The 12,098-nt window shown below is 31.6% G+C and overlaps 1 protein-coding gene across 2 annotated transcripts in view; it reads left to right on the top strand.

Annotated features, from left to right (window-relative positions):
- The window catches only part of LOC148620929 (WD repeat-containing protein 11-like), a 44,036-nt gene extending 43,357 nt beyond the window's left edge, over positions 1 to 679 (top strand). For both annotated transcript variants that reach the window (XM_088574827.1, XM_088574826.1), the window contains one exon: positions 312 to 679. In XM_088574827.1, coding sequence (XP_088430953.1) covers positions 312 to 454 — 143 coding nt within the window. In that variant the 3' untranslated portion in view covers positions 455 to 679. The remainder of the gene's footprint in view (positions 1 to 311) is intronic.
- Positions 680 to 12,098: the final 11,419 nt, after the last annotated feature.

Genomic DNA, 12,098 nt, shown 5'->3' with positions numbered 1-12,098 from the left:
GAATAATTATTCAACAGAATTTCAATACTCTAAAACCACAGCATCTTTGATTCTGGATAGACAGTTCCTTGTAAAAGCCAACTTGCTTGCTATTTAGTTTGTAATGGAAAATTATAGCCCTTTTGAATGAATTGAAAGTGTAGCAGCCATGACAATGCTAGGCATTTAAACTGGCACATATAACTGTGAGAAAAAGTGCATTTAAAAAAATGTAGCTACAAATGAAATTATCGACATTTCTGATGTACAGATACCCCCTTAGGGACCTCAGTATTATTAAATTTTCTAAATAGAAGGTGATTTTCTTTCAGTTTCCCTTGTGGAGGCTATATACCTGGAATATGCTAGGTTATTATTGAATTTGGGATTCAGAAAAGGAGCTGAGTATTACTGTTCCAAAGCTGGTGACAAAGGGGAACAACTCAGGAAGGAAGTTGACATTCTGTTTTCTTGAAAAATTGTTGTTTACGTAGGTGACACCATGAATGGGACCAAGAAATTTCGATTTTGTTAAAACTATTTTTTCTGTGCAATATTTTAAAGTTTAGAAAGAATCATGCTTGTTAATTGTTGTAGAGATAATTAATATATTTTATGTAATGTATATATTCAAACAATTATTCAATATGCATAAAATAATTGTTGGAATATATAAAACAATAAAATAATAAATCTGTTACATTGTTTTATATTATTACAGCATATGTATGAGTTTGTGAGTACTTGTATTAAGTTCACAAATAGATCATCTCTTGCCATCCTCCTTTTTACACGTCTGTTCGTCTGTCTAGGCAGGAAGTATTATGGTATACCAGTGTCTGTCTTTCATTCACATTTTTGCACATTAACTCAAAAATACTGTCACTATTTTTTGTGAAAATTTTGTTAATTGTTAATTTCTATTGTTGTGAGCTTCCTGTATATTTCTATTAAATTTCAGCTCTTTTGTTTTTGAGTTATGGGACTTTATTCATACAAAACATTGTTTGATTTTATATTTTCGGAGCTCTGTCAATGAAACTTTGGTGCATTGCATATTAATATTGATGTAAGCTCCTTTTCAAATGTTGTTTATTTCCTATTTTACTATTTAAAGTTATGGGACTTTGTTCTAAAAAAGGGGGGCTTTAATTATTTTTGGACTATAACTTAATAGTGCTTGTACTCATTACCATGTATCATTGAAAAAAGTTAATTACTATTGATGTTAGTCCCCTCTTCAGGTGAAATGCAGTCTTATTTTGCATTTTTGAGTTTTTGGAATTTATTCTTAAAAATTGGGTTTCCTCATAATTGCACAATAACTTCAAAATGCTTCAAGCAGTTTTCATGAAACTTTGTTGAGTTGTTTTTTTTTTTAAATTCATACACTTTTTCTCCCAATTTAATTCAAAGCTGTATCAAGCTTGAATTTTGTGTTCATATTTGCCCCTTCTGTGCAGGATTTGACCTCTGTGGTCTGTGAAGCATTTTATTGACATCTAATATGGTAAAATCTGAAAAAGAATTCTCTGAAATACTGCCTTATATTAAACTAGGTATTGTCGTTAAACATTTTGGAGAATTGATTTCTTTATTTTGTTGAGTGTGCTAATCAAAAGAAAAATAAAACAGGGCAGCCATAATTATTTTTACATGATGGGAAATTAAAAATTTTGTTGTTGCACAATGGAATGGCTCTTTCCTCTGATTGCTTTGGGGGTCTAGAATTGAACAGTTTGTAGCCAGGGACCAGAAACATGCATTTTGCTGATTTCCGGAGGACAAGTTGGCTAATAGTGATTGGATCACTTTGAAATTGTACCACACCACTCAAGGAAGGCCGGAATTAAGTTTTGGGGTTGTGACCTAAACCAGTTAGGAATTAGTATAGGAGCCAAAAAGGGCCAGGAACAAGCATTTTTCTGATATCAATATGGTAACTTGAATCTCTTTTATGTTTATGACTAAGAAAGGTTGGGTTTGATTTTTGAGGATGTGACTGGAACCATATAGGAATAAAGGGTACAAAGTTGGTCACTTGATATTGGTCAAAATCCTTATCAGGTGTTGTCAAATGTCCAATCACAATCAAAATTGAAGTCTATATCAAATTTTGAATGGTGTGTCCTTCTTTGCCCCAAATATACTGGGTCCGACCTGTAGGGTCATATTAAGCTGCTCCATGGGAAGCAATTTATTTAGGTGTTAGAGCAGGTTTAAGTAAAGTTCTTCATTGGTTATTGGCAAGGCACTTGAGTACTTAAAAAAAACCTTGTTTGTTGTATACAATTATATTTTAAAATGACATTTATCAAAGTTCTCAAACTTCAGGGTTAAAAAGTCAAATGTCAATTGGGTTTGCATTTTTCATCTAAAAACTTATTGTGACTTTCTCTACATCATAGTCATTTTTACCACTTTATCATTTTACTTCTGATGTAGAAATTTCAGTAAAGTAACAATTGCCATTTTTCATGGAGTCGACATACTCTAATATGCTATATTTTATTATATTGATGTTTTCTGACATTCATGCACACAGAGACTTAATATACGTAAAATTATTTGCCTCGAAGAAGTCATATTTGTTTTCGAAGGTTCGGTTGAGTTGTCATGTCGTCTCAATGGAGTTCCAAGCGTTGTCGCCCTAATACAAAGAAAGCATCATCTTGCGTAATTTTCGTGAGAATCTAAAAGTAAGAGAGATGCATTTATGAAATTCGATAGTTTACTAACGAAGTAAAAAACAGGATATTAAAACTCAGTAACAAGCCACATAAATTATCCATTAAATTACAGCCATAACATCTTTTTTGACGAAATATACGTGACGGGACCGATGTTGCAACATAAAAGCGACTATATAATGGACAATATAGAATACAATGAAATGAGATCCACTTTAGGGGTAATTATGATAAAGAAGTTAATTTAGCAATTATATAGGTCTTGCCAAGTTCTTTATCTTGTCTAGTTTGAAGTTTAAATAAACTTGGCACAATGTTATAATGTATAGGTCATTCATACTTATCTCCGAATGTCACGGTTCTACATCATGAATATATTTATAGAGAAAGATTACTAAGATAATAAGTACTGATAAATATAGTTGGTTTTTGCTGTGTTAGATAGCGCTGTCGTGCCTTGCCACAATGCAGTACTTCTTTGAACGGAAGCAAAGGTATTCCTGTGCTGAACATTCTTGACCTTAGATTTTATTTAGAATTTTATTTTTTATTTTCTATAGTATTTTAGCCTTTATTATTATATTTCTGATTTTCAGTTCCCTCTGGCATTTTCGCCTTAATTCAGCTGTCTGTGTTATTTACGCCTGAGTTCAGTTGTCTGTGGTATTTCTGCCTCCTTTCTGGCCTTTATTTTCCAACTTTCAATTGTCTGTGATATTTTTTCCAGTCCTTCAGTTCGGTATAGTATTTCTGCCATTTACATGTTTATGGTATTTTTTACATTTTAGGTATAACATTCTCTTTTTTATATGATGGTTGACTTCCATTACTCCTAACCTTTGATTACTTATCATAAAGAAGTGTACGTTTTTAACATTTAAAAAAGAGATGTTTTAATTACTCAACCGGCACACTCATTAAAAAAAATTTGTTTGTTCCTTAATTATTTCCTGTCTTTGAAGCCTGTGCGAATTTAACTCGTTTTATATTGTGAAAATGGCCTGCTGTACAATATACTGAAAAAACACTGAAAAAGGCGAAATAATTCATGAAAAATATGAAGTCATTTAAAAATAATCTTCTTGTGTTACTGTTCAAAAGGAAGAGTTGCCGTTTATTTCAGATAAAATACTAGTTCCCGCCCTACTTAATGATGTGTTGTAAGATGTCTGCCTTGATAGATGAAAGAGGGGCCAAGTTTATACATAGGGGTCATCGGGCAATTGATTTAAAGGGGATTGGTACAGTAATTAATTAATTGCACGTTGATCTTTGATATCTTCTATCTCATTTTAACCGCCCTATGTATATCTGTACCAATTTACCTAGCTAGTACTATGGTTTATTCTTATTGTATCAATAATGTTCTTTCTACCCATATTATACTCCCTTTGCTCCTTGTGGGTTCAAATTTGGAAAAAAAGATGTTATGATATTTTTAATTTATAAAGCTTTGTTTTAATTGATAAGTAATTGTTGTTGGAAGGTTTTCCTGTAACGACTGTTATTTTCTTTCGGTAAAATTCTAAATAATATCAACTTATTAAACCAAATTTCAACATTCAATTTCACTTGGATATACATTGTAACACGAAGTTTTGAGAAGTAACATTTTTGATAAAAAAAAATGAGATTAAATATTGTATCTTATAGAAGTTGGGAGAGTAAGTGAGTAAGGGTAAACACAATTTTGGTGAATTCATTGAAAAAACACTTTCCGACATTTTTGAACTACAAATCACTGTAAAACCCCTCCGTTCTCACTCAACTTTCCAAACCTCTTACATCAGTTTTCATTTTTCTATCGTTCTCAAATCCCTGCCGGAATATACAGACTTTATTTATTATTAGTAAGGAGGTTGAAAAAAACACTATGTATGATTTCAAGGTTGGCCTATTCCTAAAGGCGGTAGACCTGGGATAAAGGGGTGTAACTCTTGAAAATCAGTGATATGTGTGTATCCTATGCCTATCAAGCTTTCTTTTGGAACAGAATGAAATCAATCCAAGTTACATTGATGTTTACATGAAATTGATGTAAAATACTAAATACAAGCGTTCCAATGATTTGTGAGAGTTGTGTCCCTTACCCTAGGTCTACCTCTTCAAGTAGACGTTTCATGTTGTCTTTGTTTTCTTCTTTAAACAATTGTAATTAGATTGATGCTGAAATAGTTTCTTCAGTGGCAACACATATAGTACAGCGGAACGAGATTGTCAGCACGTAAATGTCTCCAGAAAATTCTAGACGAGACTTCTTTCTTAGCCTAATTATATTTAGTGGGTGTGTGAATGTTAATTTACTTGGCTGGTGTATCAGCAGGAAAAGTGCTAATAAAATTGTCAAAGGTTATATATTTAGATGAATAAATCATGTATACTGCTGCTTCGGTAGATTGCTTTAAATATGTATTTAAGTACTTCTCTGTTTAAGAATCAGGCAAAATGTGTATAAGGCGTGGGCACATGAAGAAAAAACGCAGAGATTTTATGGCATTATCCAAGTATTTATACTTCATGACTTCCAGAAACAACCATAAAAATGTTTGTAAAGTTTGCCTTTACAAGATATTGATAGGTCAAATTGAGTTGAAATGCACTATTGAAAATGGCGGAAAAAACTTCTAGCACTTTTTCCATTTATAAGTAGTCAAAAATATCTATGTCATGGATGTTTAAGGATAAAAATAGCTTTTCGGTTGTTTTCTATATGCATTGAATGTATTTGAGGCATACAAGACCAAACTGAGAAAATTGATGTCCTGACCCATTGCCGGATTCTTACACAGAAAGGTACTTATGATACGCAGTACTTACATTACGTATCCTATTTATAATTATAAAAAAACGTAGCTCGGAGTAAATTATTCAAATTCGAGTTCTACAAATGATGGTTTACTTACAATGTATAATGCATTTTACACAAAATTAGCGTTAAAATGTCATTCGACAGTTATATATTACTCATTTGTTTTCCATTGCTGACGGTGCTGATTATTTTTCCTAATTAGGTACAAAATGAAAAATGAGCGTGTTTTGTGAAAAAGTAAATCAAATACAACCAAACTTAACTATTACTCGATTCATTTACAATATGACGGGTACTATTGGTCGTGCAAGACATGCTTACCCTCTGGAGCCCCTGCTATCACTCCCGGCTTTTTGCTGGAGTACCAATTGCTAGTGCATTACTTTTTGTATTACGTCGTTTTCCTTATTTTCATTTTTTTTGTTATCTATTTCAGTTGGTTCGCTATAATGTGTATGTGTAGATCGTCTTTGTTCGCAATGTTCACGTTCAGGCCACTTACTTGGACTTTCAGAAATTTGAATTTTCCCATTGTTGATGTTTCGGTATAAATGTAAACCTGCTTTTTTCATACTGCCATTGCAATAAAATAATCATTGCAATACTTGAATTATTGCGTAGAATCAGAACAAAATAAATTAGAGAAAGCGACAACCCATCGTTAAAGTAAGTGTGGACTTCAGTCTGAAGCTGCGTTCAAACCGGTGTCAATCGTAAAAACGTCGTACTAAAGTTACATATTTTGGTTAATGTATCCATGATAGAATGATGACAAGTAAAAACCATTGTAGTTTAACTCGATTATGTACAAGAGCTGGTCATCGACAGGATTAACAGTAAAGTGCACGTTACCCGAACTAAACGCTTACTATATCTCAAGAACTTTTGGAATTCATTCCAGTTTTAAAACAAAGGTCTATAGACAGATTGCATTACAAATAAATGGGAAAACAATACTATTTAATCTAAAACAACATCATTTTGAATCAAGCACTACAAGGGGATACAACCAATTCTAATTACGTTACATTTGAGGCTTATAAAGCGTATGATTTAGATACTTAATCTATTAAAATGCACAGCAAAGATGAAAGCAGACCGTCTTCTTTTTAAGACTTTAAAACGCTGGGCGGGTAACGTCCGTGACTGACTTGTTTTGAATGCCCAAAAGCTTTGATCGGCGTTAGGTCAATTTGTTAAAACTATTTTCTGAACTATTTGAATGAGTTTGGGGATTTTAAATACAACGACTAACAATCAATTACCGTATTTTGAAACGATACTGTTTCAAATTGTCAAACACTTTAACCACAATATATAAAAGAAATAATTTCCTGAGATTTTGGTTGTTAATACCAAGTCGATTACTCAACAATTTGTAAAGACAAACTTTCATTGCATATTTGCTTGTATGATACGCGTCTTTGGCAAATATTGGCCGAAATTATCTGTTAGATCTAAACACATCTATTATTCTCGAGTAGAAAAGATACATCTGAAAGAGTGAATGTATAAACAGAGTTGGGAGGTTTAGGGTCATAATTAGGTTATTATGAATAATTATTCCCAATTGATAGCTTTCAGTCATACTATAATGCTATGTGCTTTACATGTAACCTATTAGCCTATTGGAATAGAGCGTAAATGAAAACTTATGAATTCAAAGAATTTAAGTAATTCAAATGATAAATAGATAATTAATATCTACTTCGGGTCACATCCATTCTGTATTTAAGCAAGAAATTTGCACAAACCGAAACTACAACTATAATTACACAATTTATTGACATATTAACAAAAGTACATTTAAACTTAATTTTGTTTATGAAATATCTTGTATAAAATTTTCACAATAAAAAGATCTTTGTCAAAAGACACACAATGCACGTCATAAAATACACTTCATTCAGAATAAGCATTTTTTTTTGCATTCTTCGACCTAGTTAACCGTGTAGGAATGCAAGTATTTTCCAAACGTTCATTAAACTTCATACTTAATTACTTCAAAAAGCCGTTTATTTGTAATTATTACAATAAATTGCCTTTCAGCTGTGAATTTATGACATTAGAACAGTGATATTCGAAAAAAAACTTTGTTCCTATTGTAACTTGAGAGATATCTCAGTACAATCGAATCAAAATTGACAAATGTAGCAAACGAACTCCGCGTCAAAATTTCACATTATGGTATACTCCTTTTAAAGTACACAGACGCATTAAAAATAGGAATTTTCTGTCTTTTTTTGTCAAATATAGATCTCTATATATAGCATTTAACTGCAATGTAAGTTAATATTACGGGGCTGTAATGTCTTGTAATGAATGATAATTTGCTTTGTTAGACAATTTCGTATAAATTGCAATGCAACACCTCTACCTTCCCTATCACGAGACTTGTGTAATAAAAGACCTTTCTTTCAAAGAGTCTTATAATGAGCTAAAAGGGGTCATACGATTTTGATCTTGATAAGGATTAATTTCAGCCCTTTAGATATTCAGTGTTCAGTTTATATAAAGTTTTTTGGTTTTTTTTGTTGGGTGATGAAAAGGGAAAGGAGCTTGGAATGTTTCTGGGCGTCTAAGTTCTCCCCAGCTAGTTTGTATCATTAAATAGATTAATATGATACAGGAAGCAGGCGCAAACACAAACATGCTACTGGAGCAACGAATGCTGAAAATTCTTGCAGCTGCATGAACTCTACTTAGTCTTTTGAAGATGAAATTAGAGAATTATTATCAAATTTGATGGATTTGAACATGCCTTCTTAGAATGTAATATGCTATGAAGTACCTTTCACAAATCACTTAAAGTCCATGTATCGAATATCAAGCGTGAAATAAATCAGCCTTAGTGTACTTTTAAAGTACTGCAGCCATAAGTTTGTAAATTTAACCTAATCTACGAAATAAAGAATAGTAATTAATTAGAAATGATAGTTAAAGTTATTTGACCCCTGTCCAGTTTGTGTACATATTTTTTTTCAAGTTTTCTTTTGCTATGTGTTCACATGCTTCTACCTTGTACTCTTAGTTTTATACAACAAAGCGTGATTTCTAACGGATAAATACCAAATAGAAGAACATTATCTCATTCATAAGATCATTAGATGTTTTCATTTCAGCGCGAACAATTATTTCATATTTATATGGAGAAATAATGAAGATTAACACATTTTCTGTATTCAAGATAGGTGAAGAAAAGTCATCGTCTTGTCTAAACATTTTTAACAGATCGGTTGCATATCATTATATAAGATAATATATACAATAATTTAATTCATCATGAAAATTATATTAATTTTCAACATAGTTATATTAATTTATTACAATCTTGCGTGTAGCTCGATGGGAGAAAATAATAGGATGTACAAATACCGAAAAATGTTTAATTTTTGATAATTTGATACCCATTATGACTTAGCATAATGACTTCTCTTCTTTTATTGTATAACATTTTTTTGGCATTTTGTTTAGAATCATTGACTAAATCTTGACAAAAACTGCTCAAGGATGTGTCTTTAAAGCATAGCAGTTTTCTTATCTAAACGTTTTATGTCACCTAAATCATAATGACAAAAAGGGAAAAGATTTGTTGATAATTGTGTCGAATTAACAGTAGGCATTCTTTTGCACCTCTGTACCCCATTGGTAATTAACGAAACAGTAATTAGTACTATACCCCCGAAAAGTGAAATATTTCATTTTTATTACCTACTTATCGGAAATGTCGACATTTGTGGTTTTTCTCAACACAATTGTCTCTTACAGCGGGATGCATTTTAAGCAAACAAGCACTATCGCAAACTTTTTCAGTATTACAAAGCATACGAATTGTTGGTGATTTTTTTTACTGTAGATAGGCAAGCGATAACTTCTGCAGATTGAATAAAGCTTTAAATGCTATTTCGTTTGATGACACTTGATTACTTAAAATACAGTTCTTCGACACAAGTTTTCTCCGTTAAAACATGAAATACCGGAATACACACTTGATCGGTTGTTGGAATGGTTTACTTCGATCTAAGATATAGGTTTTTAATATCCAACTTATATGTGCCTTGCTCTCATATTAACGTATGTCCTATCCAGTGGTCCTATCTTCATTCGTTCGAGAATATCGCGTTACCTTGACCACCATATTTTAGGTAGTAACAAAAAATATTTTCAGCCAAAACTAATTGTATGCAGCCTAAAGTAATTGTATGTACAGTACACATTTTTATAAATTAAAACTATTTTGTACTTTTATTTTGTTCGTCTTATCTGTAAAACCGCGAATACTTAAATTTCTTTAACAAACTGATAACTAGAAGGTAAAACTAAATTTTATATCTTGATTTTCTTACTGTGAAATTGAAAATGAAGTAGAACAAAATTTTATCGAAGTCAGAATCCCTTAATCTCGAGCCGGGCTCTATATTTAGAGGCTGTGATTAATTATGACAACTAGAATGGTTGTCTCATTATTAATAACATTTCTATTTCATCACCGATTCATTGATACGAATACAATGGAAACAACGATAATCATGTAGCAAAGATTTATATACACACATAGCTAAGTATATAAGCATCTCAAAAATATTTTCATATAGCCTAGCTGGCCGAGTGGTCTAGGGCGCTGGACTATGTGTAGGCGGTGTTGCCATAGATGTCACAGCGGTACGAGTTCGGCATATATATATGCTTAAAATGCATCTTTAGGTACTGGGAACGTAACATTAATGATCCCTTCTTTAAAAATAAAATAAAGTAAAACGTGTTAACATATCAAAGACTAACTCTCGTAAACATTCCATCGTGTCTGTACTACACTTGTTAATTGACTTCCAATTGCTGAGTTAATAGAGATATAATGCAGATATCGAGTATTTTTAACATGTAATGATACAAAGGATTTGAGATCACATATAGTCTAGAAACTGATATACTGTAATTACATAATTAAGCACCTACTTAACTCTGAATTATGCAACAGTTTTAAATGATGTCCTTTGCTATCAGAATGTTGTTTTTGAGGGTTTTAAAGTACGTCTGTAATTGCACGTTTTTCACATAATAATATATCCTTAGCTTCATAGACAAAACAAACCCAATAATTCTCGCTACATACTTAGAGCAAACGAACAAGTGTTTGAATTGTAGACGATTCTTTCAACGCCCGAGAAAATGAGGTGTATGTAATAATTAAAACTCTTCAGTGTAAACTATTCTCGAAACCACAATCTCCAAACAACAACAAAGTAATTATAAGATTATTACATTATCACACAGTTTAGTCATGACTCGTATGACCAGATGCTCGTATTTACATGTTTGTTTTATAAACTGTTTAACCACAAAACCTACGTCGTTCAGTGGGAAACACACATTTTATTTAAAACTTATTATCTTTAATCATAGCTATGTGTGCAGAAAGTTAAAAAAAAAGAGCAGTTTCAATTTCTTGTATTGTTTTTGTAAAATGCGGCAATCTGTCTTCGTGTGATGCAATGAACGTACAGACTGTCAAGTATAAAGTACCTGCATAAATAAAGTGTAGTATCGTAAAAATAACAGAACTAAATTGCATTAATTTTGTTGTGTAAATTGTTCAATAGTTACAATTTATCGATGTGGATCATGTATTGCATTATATGAGTATCTATACACTATTATAAATAGAATATATTAATTCAAACCATGATAAACGAAAAATTCTGTGGTTTAATGGCTCGAGTCATCAAAATCTCTCTATGCCGTTTGACTATTGAGAGATGCGCTTTCTATTTCATCGTTTCCTTGTGATGTCTATAGCTATTCCTTTCCACCGTACACTTGCTTAGTATGTTTTCTTTTATTAAATCATTGTGTTGCTGTGAAAACGATTAAAGCAAACCCATTGTTATATAACTCAACATTTAAAAAATATATATTAGTTATGCAACATATTTCATTTTTTAAATAGTTATTATCATAGTTCCTCTCAAGAACCACAAACAATAAATACAAAAACTGGTTAACAATCAAAACATAATGATTAAAACAGTTCAGTATCAATTGTGATGTTTAAGCAGTATTTCAAGGGCTGACATGCTAATGTTGATAGATACCTTTTAATCTTCATGATCAAAAGTATTTGTGGTTAAAACATTCTAAAGAGGTCGTTTTTTACAAGTTTGTCCATTTTTCTATTTACACGGACGCTTATATTTCTACTCTAACATTTGTTTCATGTTTAAGCTTATCGCTACATGGGGAAAAACAACAGAAGGTAAGATTTTTCAAGACTCCAAGTATGATACAATAATGTGAAAATAATTTGGAAGATATAAAATGAAGTTGAGTTTTATTTTTATTTTTATTAGCATGTGTTACAAAAGATGTGTGTGAATTATTACTTAAGCACGTCGTCATTCAAAAGTTTATACCAATTTATATACCGAGGAGTTGAATCTTCAGGTACGAGAACATAATTAATTCCCTTGGTAATATATTTCCAACTTTGGTAGTAGGTACCTTCCACATTTTTTTATATTTTTACTGGAAACTTATTTGCTGAAGTTTTGCCTCTAATTGGTAGAAAATAGGTTAAAATTACATGGGATTTTTTTTCATTAATCAATTCTGACTAAAAGTTG

This window comes from Perna viridis, chromosome 3 (genome assembly GCF_037379345.1).
Source record: "Perna viridis isolate PV_CMFRI_1.1 ecotype Kerala chromosome 3, ASM3737934v1, whole genome shotgun sequence".
Classification (NCBI taxonomy): Eukaryota; Metazoa; Mollusca; class Bivalvia; order Mytilida; family Mytilidae; genus Perna; species Perna viridis.
The sequence above is the reverse complement of the archived record's forward strand: the minus strand, read 5'-3'. Positions and strand labels throughout refer to the sequence as shown.